This window comes from Uloborus diversus, chromosome 2, assembly GCF_026930045.1.
Source record: "Uloborus diversus isolate 005 chromosome 2, Udiv.v.3.1, whole genome shotgun sequence".
Classification (NCBI taxonomy): Eukaryota; Metazoa; Arthropoda; class Arachnida; order Araneae; family Uloboridae; genus Uloborus; species Uloborus diversus.
Genome location: NC_072732.1, coordinates 24,394,711 through 24,421,430, shown reverse-complemented (window position 1 = coordinate 24,421,430; position 26,720 = coordinate 24,394,711). Strand labels below are relative to the sequence as shown.

At 33.1% G+C, this 26,720-nt stretch overlaps 1 protein-coding gene across 1 annotated transcript in view; it reads right to left on the bottom strand.

Moving 5' to 3' along the window:
- Positions 1–231: 231 nt before the first annotated feature.
- Positions 232–26,720, bottom strand: part of LOC129217782 (CLIP-associating protein 1-like) — an 86,044-nt gene continuing 59,555 nt past the window's right edge. Inside the window, exons 26-31 of the mRNA XM_054852125.1 lie at positions 26,115–26,241; positions 22,432–22,560; positions 16,673–16,810; positions 13,319–13,387; positions 10,058–10,174; positions 232–3,256 (exon numbers count right to left, since the gene is read on the bottom strand). Of these exons, the coding sequence (XP_054708100.1) occupies positions 3,149–3,256; positions 10,058–10,174; positions 13,319–13,387; positions 16,673–16,810; positions 22,432–22,560; positions 26,115–26,241 (688 nt within the window). The 3' untranslated portion in view covers positions 232–3,148. The remainder of the gene's footprint in view (positions 3,257–10,057; positions 10,175–13,318; positions 13,388–16,672; positions 16,811–22,431; positions 22,561–26,114; positions 26,242–26,720) is intronic.

Genomic DNA, 26,720 nt, shown 5'->3' with positions numbered 1-26,720 from the left:
CCAACGCTAAAGTAGCAGTTCCAAATGAAATAAAAGTTACTGAAAACTGTGATCAAAAACTAATGACTAATGTCGAAAAAATGCATAACTAAAAGAAACACAGTTCAATCTCTGCACCTGGAAAAAAATTATAATGAAAACACATTACGTCTTAAAATACGTGTCGAGTGCCAAACTATAGGTAATGTTGTCATCTAGCAACCATGCTGCCAAAGTTTTCGCCGAGCCTTCCACCAGTCACATGATGTATCCATAAACCAATTTTTTCATCAGCAAGTCTGGGAAAGGAAGGTCTACTCTTATTATTAGTCTATGGCTCATTTGAATGAGACTCTGCTTCTGCAAAAGCTGACATCGGTAAAAAATAATAGATTCGACCATTTCCGGTTGTAAAACGGATGTTTGTCTTTCCATACAATCCGTGGTCACAGTATTGTACAACATAAATAAAGATATGGTTAATGAAATGAAATTGTTGTGAATCATGAAACCATTTTAGAGAGTGATCAAAAATTATTAACGCTACATAGAGAATACAAATACGAATTTTATTATACAAAACATGTAGCAGTGAACGAGTTCCAAGAAATTATTTGCATTTTAACAATTAATTCAATAATGATTATTTGAGAAACTTTGTAAGAAAGGGCCTCATTGTTAAAACAGAGCCATAAAGATATTGTTCAATTAAACAAATATTTAAAACCCTTATTATCGAACTATTTGTATAAAATGATCAGAAAACTTCTCTTGAAATTATGCATAAACACGAAGCTGGTTTTTTTTTTTTAGAAGTATTAAATCAATAAACTTTGTAGCATCAGAACATTACGTAAGTGCAATCAAATATACACTGCATCAACATATATTTACACACACCATTTACTGCTGCAAAATTTTATTTATTACCTTTTTAATATGATTGAGATTAAGTATTTGCAGAAAAGCTTTTTTTTTTTTTTTAACACTGAAGCGTCAAAAGTAATATTTAACTATTTTCAGTTAAACAACAATTTTCACACTGATTTACCCTAAAAAGTAATTAATATCAACAAATTTGTTCATTCCTTTAACTTTTTTCTTTTTTTTTTCCTTTTTTTTGATTCTGTTCATATATTTATACAAAATGAGTGAATGCATTTTAGTACTAGTAACATCTACATTCATTGCATGTCAATAAAAAATAATAAAATTGTACAAAAAAGTAAGGACTCTCATTGTCATAATTTGAAAACAAAGTTACATTAAATATATACTCTATTTTTCCATAGCCTCAAATTAACAAAATTTAATCTGAAAGAAAATGTACAATGTATAATAATATATCTATCGTTTGAGAAAATTCTTAGATAGTCTGTATAAAAGTGAAGAAACGCACATCATTATCAAGTCATCATTTTCTTTTTCACACATAATCTCAAAGAAATATTTCTACAAGCAAAAATTGTTGAGTCATAATACTAGAGTTATTTTGTTATAAGTGAAAGTCATGAATTTTACTCACCGAATCACTGTAGTCATTTTAAACTCCAACTACTTAAACAAATTTTGTAAACTTGCAGTTTCAGAGCTTATAATTTAGAAAAGCATTTGGGTTTCTCTGCCAAAGTATAGCTTTTATATTTGGCAGTAAAAATCAACCACTTAAAAATGAATTTGTAATATTTTTGAATATTTCTTTTAAAAAGCATTTTTACTTTGCAAACAGATTTTTGTTAACCGGCACAACAGAAGATTATAATTTAAAAAAGCATTTATGGTTTTTGTTGAAGTATAGTTTTAATATTTGGCTGTAAAAACAACTTATTAAAATTTATATTTGTAATATCTTTGAATATTTCCTTCAAAAAGCATAACTCTTTGTTAGCTGGTTTTATGTTCACTGGCACAATCAAAGCTATAATTTGAATAATAATCTCTGTTTTTCTGTTTAAATATAGCTTTTATATTTGGCAGTAAAAATAACTCACTGAAAAATATGTTTGTAATATCTTTGAATATTTCTTTCAAAAAGTATTATTACTTTTAAAATGAAAAAGAAATCATGTACTAAACAGGAATTGGTTTAAAAAGCATTCAACGCATTAATTTAACTAAGCAACAAACCATAATATATATGTTTTAAAAAACATGCTTTTTTCTATTAGCATAACGTATGATAGCTAGTTATTTACTTTGTAAAACAATCTTTGTAACTTAAATCACTTGCAGCATTTAAAATCACATAAATGTTGTATTTGCACAGCCTTAAAAAAACTTATAAAACATTTTTTTCAAGAACTAAATGTGTTTCAAAATTGCTTTTCTGAAAAATAAAAGGAAACAAATATTTTTTGTTGACACCAAAAGGCACCTAATGTAAAATCATTTATTTTACGTACGAATATTTTAATGTTATAGATCTTTTAGTATTTACTCTTTCTTCCCTACCCCTTTCCATCAAAGAAAAAAGAAAAATGTTCCTGGGGAAAAACACATTAAATATCATAATTGAAAAATTGGAATTTTAACATTACAGAAAACAAAAATTGTTTAAATAATTGGAGGTGTATGTCCCACACATTCTCAGTTTCACACTTCAAAATGTAAATAGGCACAAATAGTAAGTCCTAACATTTGCCTATGTAATTTATGCATATGAATTAGAAAAAGAATCACTCATAAGCAAAGCCAGCAGCTCATTTTCACATTTTATTCAACTGAACCTCGGTATCGCCATTTTGTTCAATATATACCAGATTCTTCATCCTGAAAATGTGTTAATACAATCTGGAATGCTATGTACATTGAGTCACAGTCAATCAAGACTGAAACATATATCAAAGAAGGAGTTTTGGGTTCAAAAATTGTTTTGTTAGAGAATGTTCAACATGGTCATTATAACTTTATCATGAAGACCAAAAAAACACTCAAATGTAGACCCTGTTACAATTACATCGAATGCTACATTGAGCCACAAAATATCACTGGTTAAAAAAAATTTTATTCGAAAAAAAAAAAAAAAGGCTCAGTGCCAAACATGTTGGTAATCAAACGAAAGGCAAATCAAACTATTGAAGAACTTCTTTCCCGAGCCACCTCTACAATTCAATCATTTTGATTGAGAGTTTTGATTTGTGACAACACAGGTTTTCCACTTGATTTCTTGCTATTGGCTGCTGGATGAAGAAGGGGGATTACCTGGCGAGCAAGGACTGCTCCCCCCACCAGAATTCTGCATTTCTGCTTTTTTAATGTAGATATTCAATAATTTCAGCTGCAAAAGACAATGCACGCTTTAAATATCATGGACAAAAAGTTCATAACAATAACAAAAGCGATAAATTTCAACAAGAACTATTAAAATAAAATAAAATTTTTTTTGTCCAATCTTAAAGGCTGATTTCATGTATAGATGAATCTGGAGGATCAACACAAAATTCAAATTGTTAAAATGTTTTTTCAGAAAACATAAGAAAGCATAGAGAAAGAAAAATAATCATAACTACAAAGTTTTGTTTGTCGCAAAAGTTGAATCGAGAGGGGAAATTGAAAGTCCTTTAAACAGCCTGATTTACTAAAAGGGTCATTTTCTCTAAACTGCTAAATTCTTGTCCTTGCTCCAAAAATAATAAACTAACTAGTATAGAAATAAAACTGACGCTAGAATGCTTTAACAACATGTTTTTATGTTTGTAAAATAAGTTAAAACAAACACTCTATTATTATTATACATTTAAATAATTTTTTGACATGATAAATGTCATTCCCCTGTGTGTCCCTACCTCCACCTTAAAGCAAAATCAGCTCTAAAGATTCAGGAAGCCATGCGTATTTGTACAGAAAATGTTGTTTAACCTCTTAAGAAGTGTTATGCAATGTTGTAAAATAGAAAAAAAAATTCTTCAAGGTTTGCATTATTTAAAAAAAATAGTAAAAAATGTCCTTTGATTTTTTGTCATTCCCCTGTCGAGGAATGGAATGAATGTTTCTCACACCTGGTAATTAGTTGTATTAACTCATAATTTAATCTTTGAATTCTGGTCTCATCATAGAAATAATCTTAATTAGTTCTTTTTGAATAAATATACGTTGTCCAGTATATTCGGGTGATATCAAGTTAAATCTTGATAAGTATTTTTAATGACTGTCATTACCCTGTCTTTGATAATTCATTTAATTTTGTAATAATCCCTCAATGAATGATTGACTCTTGTTTGTATAGAGTTTCCCCCCCCCCCCTTACTTTAAGTGACATTGATATTTGTTGTTTGCAGTTATGACAATATATAAGTTAACTTTAATTTTTGTCATTCCCCTGTCGTCCTTCCCCTGTAAAATGTAAAGGAAACAAATAACCACAATAACTACTTTTTGGACACCACGACATTGGATCTTTTTCAATTTCATAAAAGTAGTGTTTCCTTTTCCCACATAAATTATAATATCGTCAGTAAAACCCATTATTTCCTCTAAGTGTCCCCTGGCACAGTGAATGCCATTCCTTGCCCTGTTCAAATTGCGCTGTTTAGGGAAAATGACCCAAAAGCATTTACAAGTACTTGATTTTTTAACAAATAGAAAATGACAACAGATGAAAATTTTAAATCATTGAGCTTTCTCTCCTTGTCTCTCAGCAATGAAATAGCTCATAATCACCTGAATTGCATTGAAAAATTCTGAAAAAGGATATACAGTCGGACCTTGATGAAAGGTCCCCCTTTGGGACTTCACGAAAATGACCTTATAACCGATCCATGTATATTTATTGATAAATAAACATGTATATACATTCATCCTTTTTAAAATTTAATACATTCAAAAATATCAGTAATTAGGTTATAATAGTTTAATAGACTGGAACCAATTAAAGCTTTTAGAAGCAATAAGACATTTTGAAATAATTTTTCAGAACTTTCATTTAGAGTAAAGCTGCATACAAATATGCTCAAGCCGAGAACTGATGTGCAACTTACTTAACGAAAAATTATCATAAATACAGGACTGATAGGTTTTTTCTTTAGTTTAAGTACAATGGTTTCTAATTGTTTTCTGAAAAATTTTTTCAGCTTCTCAAGACTGGTAAAAACGTGCGATATGTGCACACTGAGTGCCCTCGCGACTGTTTCATATTTTAGCCTCACTGTAGTAATTCTCACTTTCTACTGCATTTGCTGCACTACATGCTACGTTAATAGGAATAAGACTTTTCACTTTTTAAGGATCGTATAAAGCGAAAAATTCTTGGAAGTGAATCTATAAAGCACGGAAGTTATTTAAAGAAATCAGACAGAAGTGACCTTATAAGCGATTAATATGTTATGACCTGACCACATATCCGATAAGATATAACATAGAATTCCTATTCAGTGAGCGGGGACTTGAGAAAAGTGATCTTATATCGAGGTCTGACTGTAATTACAGTCCTACATACTTGGATGTTTCAAACAAATTCCATAAGATGCAGAAAAATTTGTTCTTTTGATTGGTATGAATATATTAAATGTGTGAGTAAGTTATTATAAAAAAATTGCGAAAGATGCAAACTTTCGCAATTTTTTTATAATAACTTACTAATTAATAATTAGGGTTTTAAATTAATATTTTAGGTAATTAAAGTCCTTCAAAGATGAGACTGAACTAAGAACACAATCGATCAAGACAACTTTTGACCAAAAATGGAATTATTAAAATCAGCTCACCAGTTTAGGAGCTACAATGCCACAGACAAATACATATGTCAAACCTATAACTATCTTCCTTTCTGCACCAGGGTCAAAAAAACAATAAGCTAACCACACCTCATGTATTTCCTGGGAAAATCCCATATTTTCAACCGGTCTCTACAAACAGTAGTAGTGTGTGTCCCCCCCCCCCCCCCCAGTGAAATACTAATGTTGCAACTGAGCAAGTCATTTTGCAGATTTCAAACAAGTTACAGGACACAAAAGGTGAGCATCCTGAAGGGCATGTTGAACACCAAAAGAAATGTGAAAACTTCAGCGACTCTTATAAAAAAAAATTAAAAAAAAAAAAAAAAATTCAAGGAAAAAAAAAAAAGAGGTGTAAAGAAACATTCATGCTTTAGAGAAATATAAGGTAAGCAAAACACAACAGGATTAAAAAAAAAAAAATCTGATTTTTACAGGTCTTACCCTCCTATCCGGTTCCATTTATGTAAAAAATAATTATTGTGAAGTTTGAACTCATAATTTTAACTTTTAGAGGTAGCTCAACACCCTTAAAGTTCAAGAAAATTGTTTTTACACAATAAATGCAGAATGGAAGAAAAAGGCTGAGAAAGCAATACCAATTTATTTCACTTAGTTCTTCCGCATTTTGTACGTTGAAAATTGCAATGCAACAATTATATTTAAATCACTATCAATGTGATTGCACTAGTAACTACCAAATTATTTTTTTCTATTGGTATAAGCGGGGCAATGTTTTTTGGCAACCTGCAACAATAATTTAAATTGATCTTCATTGGTTATTATTTTTTCATTAAACTCTTTTAAAAGAATATCAATACCTTTCAGCAAGATTATTACTGGCTTCCTTCAATACATTTTAGTGCTGTGTGATAATTCTCCCAAAACTCGCAGATTTGTTTCATATCCGAAGTTTTGCATGATAAAACATATCAGGTAAAGTCATGTTTTCAGTTAATGAAGCTGATCATGTAGTTAGGAAAGGCCTCAAACTTAATATTTTTGGGTATTATCTCAGGTACTTTGCAGCATGATTTTTTCGTTCACTTCTTGCACAGCATTACCAACTGTTTTTTCTTCAATTGTGTCATTTGATTGTCGAAAGCTGTGCAATTGTACTTACTTCTTCATCAATATTTTTATATTTTACTAGCAAAAATACCCTGCGTTGCCTGGGTCAGTAATAATTATGAGAGACAATCGTTACTTGCTCTTGTTTTCTGTTTTAAGCGAAAGAACTTAAAACAAACCTTTTTGACGTGATTAAAAATCGAGCTTCTTCCTTACTCATTAAACTGAAATAACAATAAGTATAAAGAACAAAATAGTATTCAATTAGAAACGAAAGCACGACATTTAAGCATATACAAATTTGAAGAATTTCCAAAATATGAAATTAAACTTTACATGTTTAAAAAGATTTATCTGTTAGTACTTTTTTTTTTAAATCTAAAACCTTCTCTGTATGGCTATTGATGTACGAACTGTTTTAAAAAATGTAGCCGCCCGTGTTCCCCTTACACTTTACTTTAGTTATTTTGGGAAATTTCAATTTTTGTGGGAACTTGGTGCGGTTTAAAATCTTACCAAATTTGCGAGAATCATTTTGGGACACTTTCGATAATACTCCCCCTCCTTACCAATTTTTATTATAGAAATATTGTTGCCAGATGCTAAGATACTTTTGGTCAAAATAAAATGGCGCTAAATGGTTTCATCCAAAATGTTTCCAAAATTAGTAAAATTTGGCGATTGTCTGAAATCGTGCAAAAAGAAAAATTAATGGAAGTTTTTGCGCGGTTTATGGATTTGCCTAATTAAGTTGTTGAATTATTTTTACACAGTATTTTTTTTTTTTTTTTAAGTATCTTTGTTTGGCGATATTTTATTTATATGGTGAAAGCTGAGAAACATTATTACGTAGTCTTTGGGCTCAAAAACAGCGACAGTGGGAAAAAACTGCCAAATGCATCAGCTACTGAAATCTTTCTGAAAAAATTCTGGCGATATTTCTGCTGGTTGGTTGGATATAGTGAGCAAGTGTCCAATCAGCATAAATAATAATAATAAACCATTAATTGAATAAGTTCCGTTTAAAAGTAAAATGATCAGCCAAATCCATTTACTTTTAGCCAATCTTGTGGGAAAACGTTACTTTAAGATTTGACTTGAGAAAAGCCTCAAAAAGTAAGACGAAACACAAAAATATTCAACAATACAACAATTCTTGGGAGTTGAGATGACACACTAAATAATGACTTGGGTTGATGAAAGCCTTCGAATAGGGAACAAAAAAGCTCATAACTCGTTTTTTATTCAACTTAGAAACTTCTAACAGATGCTATCTTCGGCAGAAAAATTGGCGCTTTCGGTGGACATATAGTGTTAATATGTGCACGTTTTTTTCCACCCCCATATTGGGGCATTTATGCGAAAATTGGGACTAAAATTGGAATAAAAAGGGAACTATCAATTGGATTTTTTTCGAACTGGTCTATAAACCTTCCCAGTACCAAACTGAACAAACGGTGAAAGTTTCAGCCAAATCTGCCGGGTAGTTTCTGAGATCTTAGGGAACAAATTTACCAAACTCCATTTTTATATATATAGATTAATAAAATTTTGATTTCATTAAATAGAAATCATTACATAGTGCATTCTGAAATACAGAAGCTGTCCATCCAATGTTTTAAACAAACACCTTCTGCAAGTATACCGTATCTCTTGCAATCCAATATCTTCTACTGAAGTGATGGTGAACTACTGGTTAAACATTTAAATATTTTAAAACAGCACAGGATTTTTAACATTCAATGAGTATGGTGCATAGCTCCAATACAATACAGATGTAATGGTACAATAAATCAGATTCTAGGAGAAGGGGTTTTATGCTGAACTATTTAAAAAAAAAATCATTTCAAGAAATTATCGATGCTCTTCTCTTGAGTAGGAGTCATGCAGCAATGTTTTAAAAGATTGTATTCTACAGTCCTTTACATCAGCCACCTTTTCCTATTATTGAGTCTTGTAATGCAATTATCCTTATCAATGAACTCCCAGCAGGCCTAGAAGCTGTTACAGAGAAGTACTTTTGGTACAGAAGAGAATATGCAATAGTTAAAAATGGTACTAAGAATCAATTACATAATGTGGTGTTTACATTTCCAGAATTAATTATTTCTTTTGTTTTGACCCAGCAAAACAGGGTTTTTTACTTTTGCTCGTATTGATACTTCTTCGGGCAGAGCATAACACTTTGTCGATGTACAAAGAATTGTACAGAATTGCATAAACTGCAACATCTTGCAAAAAGAAAAAAAAAATTGTAGATTTACAAAATATTTTCTATGGCTAATGTTGAAACAGTGTACATAAAATAGCAATTTTGCAATGTAATTCATTTCTGTTAATGGAGACAGCAATCATATTTGGGATTAGTTTGGTCTTTTGTCAATACTTGGCAATGATACAACATCTGCTTTGAGCTACCTCCAAATATCATTCAAATGTCATAAAATTTTGTCCCACTTATTTTCTTATGTGTTGGAACCATGTGTGCCACTCTAAAAATTGGCCAGGACTGAAAAGCGCGTGGCTCCATTTCGCGACACCAAAATGTTAGCGCTTAGTTTGTTTGATGTTTTAGACATATATAATAATGCTAATTCTTGATGCTGTAACTATATAGTAAAACCAAATTGTAAGATTAAGTAAAAATTAAAACCTAAATAAAAAAATAACATATCATTGTCCAAGATTTTTAGGAGGTAAAAGCAAAAAAAAAAAAACTTAATAATAAAATACAATAAAAAAACTTACTATTTACTACTGCAGAAAAAAAGCTTTAGATTTTATCATTCATGTTACATAAATAGTTCATATTTCATACAAAATAATAGTAATTAAAAAAAAATCAGGCATGAGATTCTTGGCTATAAGATGCATTGTGATAAAAACTTTAATAAAATTTTCCAGATTAAGATAAGAATGGTTGAAATCAACAGATTGAGTGACTTATTTAATTATTTTTTGAGAAAAAAAAACAGCTTATCTTTTTAACTTTAGCAGATGGGCCAGTTTTTTGTCCTCAGAAGAATAAGACCTTTTTTTGAGAGTGAGAGATTCAAAAGTAAAGATTTGTTTCATCTATAAAAATCATCTTGAATATGGGGAAAAAAATCCGATGGCCGAAATTTTTGAAACGACGGAATTCCGTCCCTTGGACGGAAGTGTGGCAACCATGATTGGAACTAAATGGGAGGGTACGACTCAAAAAATTTTCACCTTCAAAATTTTGGACCACCCTAATGTTCAATTTGGTAAAATATTGGAAAAAGTAAACATTTATTTAAAGAACAGCAACTTACTCTGCAGCTATTTAGGTCTACGATGTGAGGTTGCATGGCTTCTCCAACTTTCATGTGGATGGCCACCATGCAGAACACAGCAGCTTTTCTCACAGAACTTTCCGTGTGATCACATGCCTTAGGGAGAAACAGAAATGAACAAAATTGAATTGCAATAACATAAGCATCTTTCATTTCCCTTCTTTTTGATGCATGGGAAGAAGAAAAATGGAGACATTACGAGGAAGGGAAGAAGTTTGAAAACCCTGAAAACCTGGATAACACAAACTGATACTTTTTTTAGGAAAATTAATTTTTGTATGCTCATGTTTGGCACAACAGCTCTTTGCAAAAGTCAGGGTTTATACTCAATTCAGATAAAAAATTTCCATGACTTTTCCAAAATATTTTCATGACTTCATAAAAGTTTTCATGACCTTGTTACACGAAGAGAATAGAACTACTTAATTTCAAAATTGCCAATTTTCGGAAATGGGCTTTCCAAAAACTTTTACGCGAATGCCACTACCTCATTGGAGGGCAGTTACTTGTGACTGAAAAAATATCAGTGCATACTGCAAAAATAATAAATTACTCTTACTTGTCTTTATCATACCAATTCAAGTTAAGTGAAAATATAATGAATGCAATACACTAATGTTTAAATGCCTAATAAATATTTAATAAATAGGGCAGAAAAGAAATGAATGGGGCAAAAGTTGAATGAGTCATTTTTAAGTTTCCAATAATAAATTAACTTCTTTAAAAACATTGCCCTTTGGTGTCAATAGTGCATTCTAATCACCCATGTAACTTGACCGTACATTCGTTCATTAAAGTAAAGCCTCGTTTTTCAGTAAATTCATTTTTCTAAACCAGATATTTCACCTGGCCACAAGAATCAGTTTTGCGAGCTGTATGTTGAGCCCAACTGTTTTAGAATTCCCCTATTTCTAGTGCCTCACTAAAGTCTCCATTTTCTAAAGGCTTCAACATATTGAGATAAACTCTGATAAATTTAACAATAAATGTTTTACAAGTAGTTGAAACGAACTCGGATGCAATTGAATTACACTTTTTGAGGGGGCGAGAACGTACATGTCCACTACTATAAAATATAAGAAGTGCAAAAAATAATGTTGAATTCAAAATTAGTGATACCCCAGTAGTAAAATTATAAAAAATGGCAAGCGGCTGTTACAGAAGCGGATGAACTTGGATTCCAAAACTTGGATTTGTTTTTGAGATCGTTCAATTTACATGCAAATACTAAAACACTCAATAAATCACTCACTCATAAATATTACTAAGTCACTCAATATGTCTACTGCCCTTTTAGTTATTGTTACTTTTTTATTGTTCCAAACATTTTCCATGACTTTAAATAAATTTCCATGACTTTTAATAAAAATATTATTTTCATGACTTTACCAGGTCTGAAATTTGCTTATTTTTTTCCCCATGACTTTCCAGGATTTCCATGACCCGTACAAACCTTGAAAAATATATCTAAATCCATGAATATACAACTTTCAACTTAAGGGGAATTACGGAGCTTCATACAATTAGCCGTTTTTTCTGTTCAGTTTTAGAAAATTTCTCCATTTTTGAATCTTGGTGCATTAAAGCACAATACTCTTGCTGCTTGAGACTTTCACCAGAGGTAATCCAACTTAATTTAATTGAACTGGAATTTGCTAGAAGTTTTAATTAAAGCCAAACTATTTAAACTAATTTCATGTAATTTAAACTTAGAACATTTTATAAGTGATTTTGCAGTTGCCGCTCCTTCATATCTTTCTGTTTGAGAGACAGCAATAGATTGTTTTGCTGCCTCAGTAGGGATGGTTTTTCGATTTTTTTCTGCAACTTGTAGAAGAAACTGCATATCATCCTCATTGTTTTTTTTTTAAATATATGTTAAATCCTTAATTGGCTGAACACTTCCATCATCAGTGTATCAACATTATTATTTTTTTTTACATGTTTTGGGCCAATTACTATCGAACCCCCTAATGAAATAGAAAATTCGCCGCAAAAAATTTTTAATAAGCGGGATATTCCATTATCCTGGATCAAAATAATAAATACAAATACAAAAGTGACGACCAGCAACAGGCTCTGGGTCCAGCTAGACTGGTCCTAGTCAATTTACAATCCCCAGTGAAGATCAATGGCCCTCTTAAAACTGTCTACTCCCTTGCTCATTACCACCTCTTCCGGTAAGCTGTTCCAAGGTTCCACTACCCTGCTAAAATAGTAATTTTTCCTAACATCCATGTTAGCCTGAGATTTAAATAGCTTAAAAGGACCCCTTGTCCTGTTTTCAGTGTTAAACTTCAGCCCCGTAAAATCTTTCATTTTAATAAATTTAAACAACTGAATCATGTCCCCTCGGTCTCTTCTTCGCTCAAGACTGTACATTTTTAGCCTTCTAAGCCTGAATCATAGTCTAAGTGAGAAAGTCCATTTATTAGCCTTGTAGCTCGCCTTTGAACCCTTTTTCAATACATTAATGTCTTTCTTAAGATAAGGAGACCAAAACTGAACAGCATACTCCAAATGAGGTCTTACCAAACTTCTATATAAGAGCAGAAGAACTTCTTTAGATTTGTTTGAAACAGATCTATTGATGAACCCAAGCATCTTATTGGTCTTGTTACTAGCAATGCTGCACTGTTGGCAAAACTTTTAAATCCTGACTTATTAAGACCCCCAGATGAGTAACTTTGTCTGCCTGACTAATGACTGAACCTTGCAAATAATAACTTGTACACTTATTTCCATGCCCTAAATGTAGCACTTGACATTTCCCAAGATTAACAGCCATACCCCATTTATCAGCCCATTCCGTAATATGATTATAAATTGCAATGATTTGATGCTTGGAAAATGTATTACATTAAGTGGGATATTCTTTTAACCTATATTCTAATAAGCAGGCTTGACTGTAAGTAGTCGATAGTAGAGTCATTGGGGGACATTCATAGAAGAAAAAAAAAGCTCAATTGTTCTTTACAAATTCCACAAGGCACTCAGTCGATTTTAATAATTTTAATTTCACCAGACCTCTTATTCCAGAAAGTAAGTCGGGCTAAGCAACACAAAAGAGGAAACAAACGTTCAGGACTAATTTCTATTAGGTAGCTAATCAACTACAATGGGCCAATTATTTTCAACATAGATACCACCCCAGTTTAAACATTTATCGTAAGGTAGCATGAGTATTTGGATGCTTGCTGTAAGTTTTTCTGCGAATAAAATTTTTCATTGAAAACTTACTTTGATGAGTGCAGGCATGACTTCTGGCAGAAGATTTAAAACTATTTGCTGAGTGTGATGTTCCACCAACTAGAAGAGACAAGTGTAAATTTTAACTCAGATATCATTTCAGAACTTACAATCATTATCATTAATTATTATTATTGTTGTTGTTCTATAGTTTTCATTAAACAATGGGGTTGTCTCCTTCAGTCAAAAGTACTACTTTTGGTTTCTAAAATTGGCAGAATAAGCAAAAAAAAAAGGGACATCACAAGTGATGAAAACCATCTCGAATCAGAGCGCGTGGTTGCCTTTTCTCGCAAGGTATTGCCTTGTAATAATTTTTTCACCGCCAGCAATTTAATAGCAGAACAAGATTGGCAGTGTCCTGAAACTTTATTCTGGTAACCCTAGTCAGCAGCAAAAATGAAAACAAGGGCTGAATGCCATTTGAGATTATTTTTTTAAGAGAGAAAATGATTCAAAATGAAGAAAAAAAGTAACTTACCCCATGTTTTCGACCATGCTCTATCAGATTTTTTTTTTTGATGGGAAACAACCCAATTCATCCTAAAACTATGTGGATCATTATTGCTATTGTCACTAATATTGTTGGAATAAATAAAATGCGGATTGAAATGTAAAACAAGCATGTAATACTATTAATATAAAGAATTCCTAAAACTGTAACTATCCCAGCAAATACCTAACAGATTGAACTCATTAATTTTAAAATATTTTTTAAAAATCCATAATTCTTTAAAGCCATGCATATTTTTTGGAAAAATATGGGGCTTCTTAGAATGATGGGGCCTAGTGCCTGCGTGATAGTTTTTTACTTTCTTCTATATCTAATATATAGAAGAAAGTATTGGATTCGTGCAAATTTTCGAATTTCGAAGGATTTGAACGTTTTTAGGTGTGCTGAGTCCATTTCGACTATTTTTGGAAAATGTCTGTCTGTCTGTGTGTGTGTATGTGTGTCACGTCTGTGTGTGACCAGTTTTTTGTGGCCGCTCTACAGCAAAAACTACCGCATGAAATCGAACGAAATTTGGTACACATATGTGCCCCTATGTGAACTTGTGCCCATTGGTTTTTGGCGCGAATTCCTCCAAGGGGGGTGGAGCAATGGGACGTTTTTTGAGTTATGCGTGCTTGCTATTCCTCAGGAAGTAACTGGCAGAATCAGACAAAATTTGGTCCATATGTTGCCAGTAACAGGAACAGGCGCTGATTCAATTTTGGTGTCAATAACTCAAACGGGGGTTGAGCTATAGAACGTTTTTTGTCGTCAATTGTGACTGCTGTATCTCAAGAAAAAATGAACGGAATGAAAGAAAAATTTATCGGCAAGTAGCCCTTAAAGGGTATAAAAGCTGATTTTATTTTGGTGTCAATAGCTAAAAAGGGGGTAGCGCAATCGCCCGTTCTTTTTTTCCATTGTGAGTGCCCTATCTCAAGAAGTAATGCTACGTTTTGGTTGAAAATTGGAATATATGTGAATCCATATGTAAACAGGCTTTGGTTCAATTTTGACGCCAATCGCTCCAAGAGGTGTTGATTTTTTTTTTGCGAATAAAAATAGCTTTATTAATGCAACAATAAGAAAGATAAATCGTAATAGATTGTATTCTGCGTATTTCTCGTGATTTTAATTGTACGGAAATGATCGGTAATATTATCTCAATGATTTAAAATTTTTAACTGTTGCCATCTTATGTTTGTTAACAAATAAAATATTTGTAATTAATTCAAGCAAGGCTTTTAAAATAACTTTGAGTTTTTGCATGTGTAATTTCGTTTTTGTTGGGAATATTGCTTCCTCGTCAAGCATGGGGAAGGATCAGAAAAAAAAGAAAAATATAGAAGAAAGTTTCGTGATGGCTACAACATACTAGTTTTTTTATTGCAAAAGCACTTGATTTTACATCATGGGCCTTCATGCATCGTAGATACATGAAATTGGAGTTAAAAAGCCATCTGTCCATCTGTGTGAAAATCAGGCTCTGATAACAGAGTTGGTGGTAGTAAACCGTTCATAGACGCCGAGATGGCAGACATTTTTTAATTTGGCACATCAATGAAAGATTTACAGACATGATGTGGAAGCGCCTCATAAAGTAAAGGTAAAAGTTAGGCAGGCAATAACAAAAACATTACTGCCTGAGAGCCAGATCCTCGGCTAACTACAGTCACCAGATGCTGTAAAAAGTTCTTTGGTATTTGTTTGTAGTTTCCCATAGCTTTAACTGACTATGAAGATGTTACTTTTTACTTATATCTAGGAAAAATAAATCTATGTTCTCTTTTGTTTTGCACAACTGTCCTTTTTTTCCTCTTCTTTTTTTTATTTTTTTAAATAGACCACAAAGAGGAATAAATATTAGAAGACTGATGCAGTGCCCCCCTTTGAGTATGGTATAGAACAGCGATCGGCAACCTAAATTCTGTACCGATCTACTTTCCAAGTTTGGCGAGTGCCAAGATCGATTTGGGGGGGGGGGGGGGGGGGAATCTACCATCTCTGTGGCATTGGTAAAATGTTGTTCGAAACAGTTTTCTAACTTAAAAATTTGTTCAACATTCGAAACAAGAGTTAGATCTGTAAATTCGTTTTTTCTTTTGTGGACGTTTTTCAATAGCAAAAGTAAGAAATAAATATTTCTCTTAAATATTGGAAAATGGCTTCCAGTGAAAAAAAAAAGTTCTGGAAATGTTTTAAATAATGTTTCTTTCAGAAGTTCAGTCAAACTCTTTTGCAAAAAATAATGTTTTTATGGAACTTTGAAAAAAATAAAAGTTCCTGAATGTTGTAAGGATCAATTGAAAACGGGCTCGAGATCGACCGGTCGATCGCGATCGATGGGTTGCCTATGACTGGTGTAGAATGTCTCTGATTTCAGGGGGGCCAAAGAGTTCTCCCCTGGGAAAAAATTTGAAAATTAACGTAAAACTCTTCATTTTGAGACCTTATAAAAGGTTATTGAGACTACATTTTTTCAAGTACTTTTCTTTAAAAGAGTATGAATCGTGCATTTTTCCAGAACTTGGGGGGCCCAACGCTATAACTTGTTTAGCTTATAGGTAAATCTGGCCAGGTAGGAAGCCAATAAAATTTTTTCTTGTCTTTTAAACTAAAATGTTTTTAATTGCGCTTAACTTTTGAGTCAATTTCCCCAACACCCTGACCCATAGGACATCCTGGCCACTGCGTGAGATATAGATTAAAACAGCAAAGATATCTCAAGAAGCAATCACATCAACCTCAAACACATCTGACAAAAAAGTTTCATTAAAAATGTCCAATGTTAAACAAAAAGTATTTTAAAATGAAACAAGGCTTTGGATTCCCTCGTTGATTTCCATTACCTTTCCGAGCATTTTTATTGCTGCCTGATTTGTAGGCATCTGACTGGTAAGAATGAGAGCTTTCAAAGTTCGCACACATTGATCCGGTGGCAAATTAACAGCAGCAACAGCAGAACACATTTCAGCCATCTTAAGAACCTAAAAAAAATTATTATTTTTCCTTTGAAGTTTCAAGTACAATACATTTTTAAAAGATCAAATAAAAGGTAATACTACAGTGAAACTTCTCTGGAGCGACAACTTTGCCTTCCTGAATAAAGTGGTCGTTAATGGAGGTTGGTCGCTCTTGGGGGTCATTTTTGAACATGCAAATATAGCAACTGGTTATTTACCTTCTTCCTGCAGTGTATTAACCAAGAACATTATCATAAGAATGTATTTAAATAAAGAAACTTTTTTTTTTTAATTTTAAATGTAAAACATACTTTTAACATGATTTTTCTATTTAAAAACTAATAGCTTTAAAATTCGCCTGCTTCAGATTTTTTGTTTTCCCTAAAACAACTTTAGTTTCTAGTTTAGTTTTCAGTTGCAAAAATAAATTAATAATGTGTCCTTATTATTAAAGCAGGATAAGATTATCTATTTTTGTTCGAGTTTGTTGTGCTGACAGCTTTTTTTACTGCTAATTTCCTTTCTGATTTTCTTTTCTTGTGTAAGTTGAAGACTTCTGCACGTTTCTCGAGCGTGAGATTGCTCAGTTTTTCGAAATTCTGACTGCGATGTATGGTGTGGTGATGAAAAGCAGAATGCAAATTCACTGAAACCAACTCTTGAGCTTTCAAAGGCACTGAAAATAGATTTTGTCCACTCTGATGAAGTAGGAATGCTCCCTTCTAACCCTCCTCTCCTGTAAGCAACCATGAAATTCCAAGAAACAACCTTTTAACCCCTTGAGGACCAGCGCTCGGAAAACGATGCGCAGCTACGGGACCGAACGTTCCGAAATGGAACGCCGCCATCGGCCCGAGCATTTACAGCAGTTAAGCCTAACTGAACAAAAATATCCATATAAAATCAGCATCTCAAAATAATGGCTTGAAATTTTAAATTTGCTTAAACAATGTACTACTGATTACTAATTATTAATATAAAGACTATTACATTATTAGAAGGGAGTGAAATAAGTAGAATACTAAAACTTGAACTATGTGCACAAAGTTAAATAATATGTGCACAAAAGCAAAGTTAGAGTTAGACATCTTGAGTGTGCAATCAAAGAAAAAGAAATGTAGCAAAAAAATATGTAAATTTAATTAAAACAACTTAGGTCAACGAATTTAAACTAGTTAAATTCCCACGCAACAAGTCTCAAAATTGCTTCATAATTCTCTCGAAAACATTCCCTTTCACTCACTTCGCTAACCATTTTTATTGCAATGTTCCAGTCTCCAAATGAAAAAGAATAAATAAAGAAGAACAATATCAGAAAGGATTCAAAAATAATCATAAACTTCAGTGCCGCTTGAAATCCTTCCTGTACTCTCATCGAACGGGGAATCCCAAAAGTCTGGAACACATACGCAAAAATATTTTAACCATCCTCCCCTCCCCCATAATTTATGCAGCTAGATGTATATCTCTTTCAATTACTCGCAACAAAAAAAGAGAAGCAAAGATATAAACAAGAGCAATTGAGACCTCATAAATCGTATGCGCAGAGCAGTGATTCACTGTTGTTTACATTAAAAAAAATCTATCCCATTGAGAGGTCCAAATAAGAAACTAAAGCGTGTACATGAAGGTCAAATACCATGTGACTCGAATATGATCAAAGTTATAGCCATTTAGCGCCATCTATTATCGTTTAAATATTCAATTCAATCGTTCCATTACGAAAAAGCGTACAGTGGCTCCCAAAAGTGTTCGTACACCTACGATTTTCAATGAAATAGGCCATTATCCATTGGTTAGAATTAATATTTCGGAATAGGTATTTTATTATAAGATCTATGACCTATATTTAACAAAACTACATGAAAATTTTTAATAAAACATTAAAGCATAATTTTTAAAAAATCAAAAACCAAAAATTGCCGGAAATTTTATCTCACAAAAGTCTTCGTACACTTTGAAAAAATGTCAAAAAATTAGTAAATAATCTAACTTTTTACAAAGTTATTATTTAGTAGAACATCATGCAGTATCAACAAGAGCTTTTAAACGTCTGGGAATAGATTTCATTGTTTTTTCTTTCTTTTTTTGCGTAATTTCTGAGTAAGTGTTCAACCCCAGTTTGAGTCTTACTGTTTCTAGCTCTATTTTCGTTTCAAAGCTGTATTTTCGTAATCTAGCCCCCAGTTATCTCTAAATATATTACATTAAGTTCAAATCTGGAGATTGAGGGGGTATTTCTAAGCTTAAGGACAATTTTTAAGGCACCAAACGCAAACGTGTGCTTCTTATCGTTATCTCGATAAAAAACAAAGTTGTTTCCGATTACCAAATTTTGGGCTAATAGTTTAAAATTGCTTTTTAAAATATTTAAATGAACAGCATGATTCATGATTTAATCAAAAAATTCCAAATTTCCAAGTCCTGATGCTGTAATGCACCCTCACACTAAAACACTTTCACCGTACTGATTAACTGATCCAACTAAGTTCTTCAGATTAAATTCCTCATTTTTTCTTTTATTTACAATTATACAACAATTTAACCCAAAATGTTAAATTTATTTTCATCTATAAGTAAGACGTTGTTCCAAAACGTTTTGAGCTTATTTATCATTGATTTTGCGACGGAAAGCGTAAGCTTACTGTTATTCGCACTAACAAGAAAATTTCTGCAGGAAAAGGTCTCATTTAATCCAGTTAATCAGAGAACTTGGCGAACAATTTTAGGTGAAAATTAAACGTAAAATGTTTCATTCAATTCTGCAGAAATTTTTTCAGCACTCAAATGTGTATTTTTCATAATTTTTTTTAACTGTAAACCTCCGGTCACGCATTGTTAACTTTGCCAGTTGACCTTTTCTTACCGTGTTTTCGATCCTATTCTTGACTTTAAAGCATTTTATCAAACACTTCACTATAGAATGGTATAAATTACCTAATTTAGAGACATTTAAAACCAATTTACCGCTACTGTGAGTAAACAATTCAAATTTCGAATGGTGTTTGTGGTGTTTCTCAAATACCAGTCATTTTAAAGTAATAAGCACAATATTAAGGAATAAATAAACAAAAAATTAAAGCCAAATGACTTTTAAGGGTCAACACAATGCAAAAATAATAAAAAAAATGACATATGATAGTTTTAATCATGAATTTATTCGAAAAAATTTGAGTGTACGACGACTTTTGTGGCGTATTATTTCTCCGTCTCATCATTTTTTGACAAATTTCAAAAATAAAATCTGGCAATATTTTGAAAAAAACTACTGAGTTTTATTCAGAATGGCATAAGAATGGTGTGAAAAAAAATTGGACTTCATATTCAAATTCAGTTTTGCGTTATTTTGGTTTTACTACAAAATTTCAAGGTGTACGAACACTTTTGGGAGCCACTGTATATGTGACGCTGGGACGTCAGCGTCGATCAGAGCGCATAGCGGATACGTGCCGCTGGGCCGATAAGAGAGGAATTGTTGCGTAGCGTCCGCGTGACGCTGGGTGCGAACAGGTTAACAAAGTTCTATTCTTATCAACCTCCCTCAATGAAAGGTGCACACTTGACTTGCCTTGAAATTTCCATGTGCCACCTTAGCTTGCCTAGGGTCCGAAAAACAACGCCCTCCTTTTGGTGACTTTAACGAGGTTCCAGGCAGAGAGAGTAAGAAAGGAACACGTTTGGACCCACTGGAGAATAGATTTTAATCCCTTATTCTGGTTTCTTTCCACCTTTGTTAATATGAGAAAACTGTTCTGTGTCCATATGAACTTTATTTTCTATTGCTTTTCTTCTGTTGTCTCTCTCTTTTTGAGTTTTCTCTAACAAAAATTCCAATATTTTTAAACACTGAGGTTTACGATTTGCCAGTCGTTGTGAGAGGTTTCAATGGTCTTTCCCAGAGGTATTTTAACATTTGTCATATACGAGGGAAACTCGGTGCCTCAGAAAAGTGGTCGTTAATGGAGGTGGTCGCTAAAGAGAGCTGGTCGCTCATCCCAGGTAGCATCAACTCATCGGATTTTGCTTGGCCGATCATCGACTCCTCCTAAACTCATCGCGTAATGCACGCTGATATCGTTGTGATCAGAATCCGAGAACGGTTTTTGATGAGCTGTTTTTTATGGGAAAACTATATCGTTACGATCAAATTTTCCAATGAAAATTTGCCGAGCTGGATTTCATCGGAAAAAGAGATCGTAACGATCAAATTTTCCAAGCGAAATTTCATCGAAAAACAAAATCGTAACGATCAAATTTTCCGATGAAAATTTGCTGAGCTACATTTCATCGGAAAAAGAGATCTTAACGATCAAATTTTCTGATGAAAATTTGCCGAGCTACATTTCATCCGAAAAAGAGATCGTAACGATCAAATTTGCCGATGAAAATTTGCCGAGTCACATTTCATCTTAAAAAAAGTAGGTCGTTTAAATTTTCCGATAAAAATTTTCCCAATCTAAATTTTTTGGAAATCTCCCAACTATTCAAATACGATAAGTTTTATTATTCGAATATTCGACTATTGATCAAACGTAAGGCTATACGGATCAACATTCAGGGTTGAGAATCGGAGGAAAAATGACTGAGACTGACTCCGAATCCAACTCCTGGATTTTGGAAGGGTTTACTCCGATTTGCTGCAAAATCAATTCAACTTTAACTCCACGATTCCAATGCCGATTACCTCACTGGAATTGCGAACAAAATGAGACTCCGGCTCTTGAATGATTTCTCTCTATCTCCAAAACAATTCCACTCCGTTCAATTTGACTCCCAAAATTACCAACTCCGACTCGGTTTGCGGGCAAAATGATCGACTCTGACTCTTTACTAGCTGGCGCCACAAGTATATTCACTGAATAAAATTCTCACTTTCCGTTCAGAAATCTGTCATGGCCTTGCCACCCGATAGATGGCGCCACAAATGATTTTCCATTTAATACATTATTTTCCTCCTTGGAAAGAGCATAACTTGTCTAGTGGTTGGCATATGAATCTCGTATTCCAGAGGTCTAGGGTTCGATTCCCTGCTAGAGCGACTAAGATTGAACTCATGAATCACGTTCATCAAAAGTTGTTAAATTAGAAATTAAATAAACAAGTTATTAAAAAAATTAAAATATATTAAATAATTGTCCCAAATGACGTCATCCAAAAATACTCCTCCTGAAAGTTTTCAAGATGGCGGAAGGGTCACGTGATCATCCAAGATGGCGGACCCCCCTTCACACTGTTAATTTTTTTTCCTCCTGCTTATCCCTATATCGCAGTTGTTACTACTTCTCATCGTATTTTCATCCAAAATTCATCGCCTCGGAACAGCACTGCTCGTATATTGCTCCAAATCTCTTTGGTATAGGGAGCAAAATTCATCGGATTCTACTATTGCCGATGAGACATATTGGAGCAATTTCCGATGAAAACTCATCGGAATCCGATCATCGGCCGATCAAAGTTTGATCGGATTTCGATAAACGGCCGCTGAGTTGATGCTACTCGGGAAAGAAGTTTCACTGTACAACATTAATATGTAAAAATTACAGGAAACTGCAGACACATGCTTTTGGGTAGCAACAAATTCCCTTTTTGAAAAAGAGGCTCAGAACATGGTGCATTAAACTGATAGATAAAAAACGTCAAGTCACCTCATGATTCATGTCTTTATGTGCTTCTAAAATCCTAAGCAAAGTGAGCTCTATGTAATCTTGGAAATAATCAGCTTTTGCTCTTATCAACTCACATAGAGCTTTCAATGCCTGAGTTTTGACAGTATTCTGAAAAAAGAAATTAATAAAATATACCAATTTTTAAGAAATTAAATTCAATAAATAAGCATTAAACACATAATAATCTAATTTTGCTTTCTAACAAGCAAAAATGAACACATTAATCTTTCATAAATAGTATAGGTTTTGATTTTTAGTTAGTGCACAGGCATTTTTCACTCATAAAAGCGTCACTTTATTCCCTCTAATAATACACTCAGGGGTGATTGTGAGTTCATCAAAAAATACCTGAAAGTTTCAAAGTGAGAACAGGGGGGGGGGGGGGGAATCTTTGGCCCCTATTACTTAAGCGCACCTTTGCCATAGTATTGAATAGTTCTGAGTCAAAATAGTGTGTGTAAATTTGATTAAATTTTTAATGGGTTACAAAGTTATTTTTGAGCTGGTGTTATACAAATTATCTTGACATTTGTCCATCTTAAGGCTTTTGCAGGTATATTTGATGAGTATTATGTAATTAAAAAAATTGTGGAGGTAGGGAGATAAAAGCATAACAAAAAAAAAACATAATTCTGGTATTTTCGGACATAAAAATACCAGAAATATGTCCGAAAATACCGGAAATTTGGTAAAATACCGGAACACAATCAACCCTGAATACACTGCTGACTACTACTTTGTGCTAATATTTTTAATTTAGCACTTAAAATGCATGGCAAACATTTTATGGTACTGTTAATTTCAGTTTTGACAGTAATTTTCATTTAACCTGCGAAAATTTAAGTTATTTAGCATGGCGCTATTACGAACCCTTTAACGGGCCTTGGTGGCCTGATCAGTAAGGCATCGGACTTGTGACCGGAAGGTCTTGGGTTCGATCCTTGAAGGTCAAAGATTCACCGTCGTCATTAATGGTGACTGGGTGACGTTAAATATGCTCGTGGTCAGGGGCGGCAAATAGGGGGAGCAAGAGGGGGCGGTTGTACCCCCAAATATTTTGCACAGAATATTAAGAAGTCAGGAAATTCAATTTACATATTGCGCGAATCAGTGATCATCATATGCAATAGGAAATTTTAAAAAAAAAAGAATCTGCAGATGATCTTTAGTAAAAGTTGATGAAATATGAGACCTGTCCAGACACGAGCAACTGTTTTTCGCTATTTGGATAATAACTTAGAAACTCATGAATCATTTTCAGAACTTCCAGAATAAAAAACAGATGGAGAATAAGGTTGTTTCAACTACAGAAGAAATTTCCTCATATGGGTTAAACGCCTCATACTTGTAAGCCTAGTGTTAAGATGATGCTTCTGCTTCTAATGTGAAAGGACAATGCAGAGGTGTGACTGGCCCGATTTTTACGAGAAGTTCCTTGGTATTTTGAGTTCATTGTTGCGCTTATATTTTAAATGTATGTTCAATTACTGAGTGAACATTGATTCCTTCGGTTAAGAGGCATATTTGAGCAGTTCAATACATTGTATACTTTCATAGAAACTTCTTACAAAAGACACGCTATTTTTGAAAAGAAAAATCTTGTATCAACAAATACTTTTGCAGGATGCTCTTTAACTGAGAGGTACAAAATGGTCTTCAAAAGTTAAAGCTGGAACTCTTGATTGAGCTCCTATTAAGAGCTTGTTAATTTGGAATTATTGGACGCATTAAAAAAAAATATTTAAAAAAGTGACAAAAATCCACATGATGATGCAAAGTCATATGATTGGCTCAATATTTTGTATCAAATAATAGATTCATTCAGTTTCTTATGAAATTAACACAAGATTTAGTGATAAATCTAAGTTCAATATTATATGTGCAGGTTATCGAACAAGATAAATAAAATATTTCAGTTACACGTAAAAGTTGTTGAAAGAAGCAAAAAGAATTGTTTTGTGAAGAGCCAGTGTACTTCAATGATGAAAAATTAAGACTAGAGCACAAATTTTAAACTTGCGTGGGTTTTTTTTAAAGAGAAAAATTAAGATGCATTTTTTAACATAACTTTGTAGCTTCAATTATTTTTCACTGATTCCAATCAACTCAGATAACTGTGAAAGATCATTTTCGTGTCTCAGAAGATTATAGTTTTTTTTATTGGTACATGATGGGACAAGCAAAACTTTCATCTTCAGCTATACTGCCAAGAGCATGCCACTGGATATTGACGGAATATAGTACCAAGATTTCCTTTTCTTCTGGATTCCAAAAATCGTACATTAAAAATTTACTTTAGAAACGGTAGTATCAAGATCTTTTCTGTTACAGTTTGCTATAAAATAAATTAAAAGTGTGGAAATTAAAATTTGAATTTCTTGAATGACCTTACTGAAAAAAATGTACTCGTATATTATTCCATATTGAGAAAATTCATGTTTAAAAAACTCGACCCCCCAAATGAAATGTTGAAATGCCGCCCCTGCTCGCGGTCACTAAGTCCTCCAAGTGAAACGATACCTCTGAGGGTGCTAGACCAGAAAGTTATTCGGCCTCTGGTCCGGTTCTAAATTATCGAACTGTCTGTAGATGGGGCTGCCATCTATTGTGTGTTCCACCTAGAAATAGGCTCTTGATTAAAACGGAAACCGTAACCTCTCTGCCTTCAAATCGGTAGCATTGCTACTCGGGCTCGGGTTCCCGAGTGGCATAAGTAACAACAACAACAGGAACCCTTTGCATTAAACAAATTTTAAATTGAAAGGTATTACTTTGATACATTTATATGAAGATGGGCTGTTGATGAGACAGCAATCTCAGAAAGGATTCATTTCTGAAATAACAAGTTTTGGCAAAAGTTGCTTTTATTCTGGTAAAAGAACATTAAAATGCCTTTTTTAAAGGGTTATTAAACTAACATCTTTAAATAAACTCACCTTAACTGCATAAAAAAATTTGATGTTTTCTGAACTTACCAGATTATACATGAAATACACCGCCAGCTCAGTCATTTCCAGCCGAGGACTGCAGTTTCGTGTTCCTTAGCACTCATCAGCCCGGCCGGCATAGGAAAGTGACTGAGATGAAGATGGAAAACCTCTTAAGGAAGCCAAGAGTGCCAAACAAACTGGTAGCTAAAATAGAATTAGCGCAGACCAGACGAGTGACCGAAGCAATGGTTCGGTTCAACTCGAGGATTGAAGGCAAGGCATGGTATTTTCAGTAAATTACCGCCCAATAGTCAGGGCTAAAGCAGAAATACATGAAATACACCGCAGCATTTCATGTATTTCTGCTTTAGCCCTGGCTATTGGGCGGTAATTTACTGAATTTACCAGATTATGTTTTTAATGCATTATAATTATAAAATAATGAACTGTTCCGTGGATATCAGCTCAATGTTTTACTTTCTTCATAAAAAACACAGGAAGTACTAATTTTTATTGCCTTCATAAATAACATTACTGAAGCACACTACACACTACCTACTAACATGAAAAACTTCTTGACAGGCTGATTATTATATTTCATTCAAATATTTAATTAGAGAAAAAGGCACTTTCTTGAAAAAACTAACACATTCAATAATTCATTTTACACGGTGGTAACAGAAAATAATTTCAAATTTATGTTGTTATCTTGGAATATGAAAGCTAACTCACAGAGGTATCTTCCACAGTCTGAATAACTTCACGAAGAATGAGACGAAAATCATCATTAGAAATTATTGATGACTGTTCCTTTGCTAGACATATTAACCGGGTTAGAGCTTGGATTTTCTTCTCATTCCTAAAGAGAGGAGAAAACACACCTGTAAAATAATCTTCCAAATAACTTGCTCTTCAGAGATATTAGTTAACAAAACAAAGTAAAACTTTGTTTTTAATATATGACTACAGCAGTAGATCATTACAATGCACACCTTTGCTTTATAAGCTTCATTTCACAAATTTATGAAAATATATTCAGAATATAACAATATATGAGCACACCAGAATAAGTTTTCACTATAATGAGTGTTAAAGCTCAAATTATTCAAAAATTTGTGCATTCATAATCATATGTGCATTATCCTGCACTTGGGCTGGTTTTAGTGAACCACTGCGCTGGACGCTGCGAGGAGCCAATTCCAGCAAACTTCTACTGCCAGTTGGCAAGAACAAAAAAACGGGCAACCCCAAGTTAGAAAGCAGGGAGAAAAAGATTCACATAACAGGGTGGCGACAGGAACTGGAAAAAAAAGTTCCCTGACTTTTCCCTGATTAAGT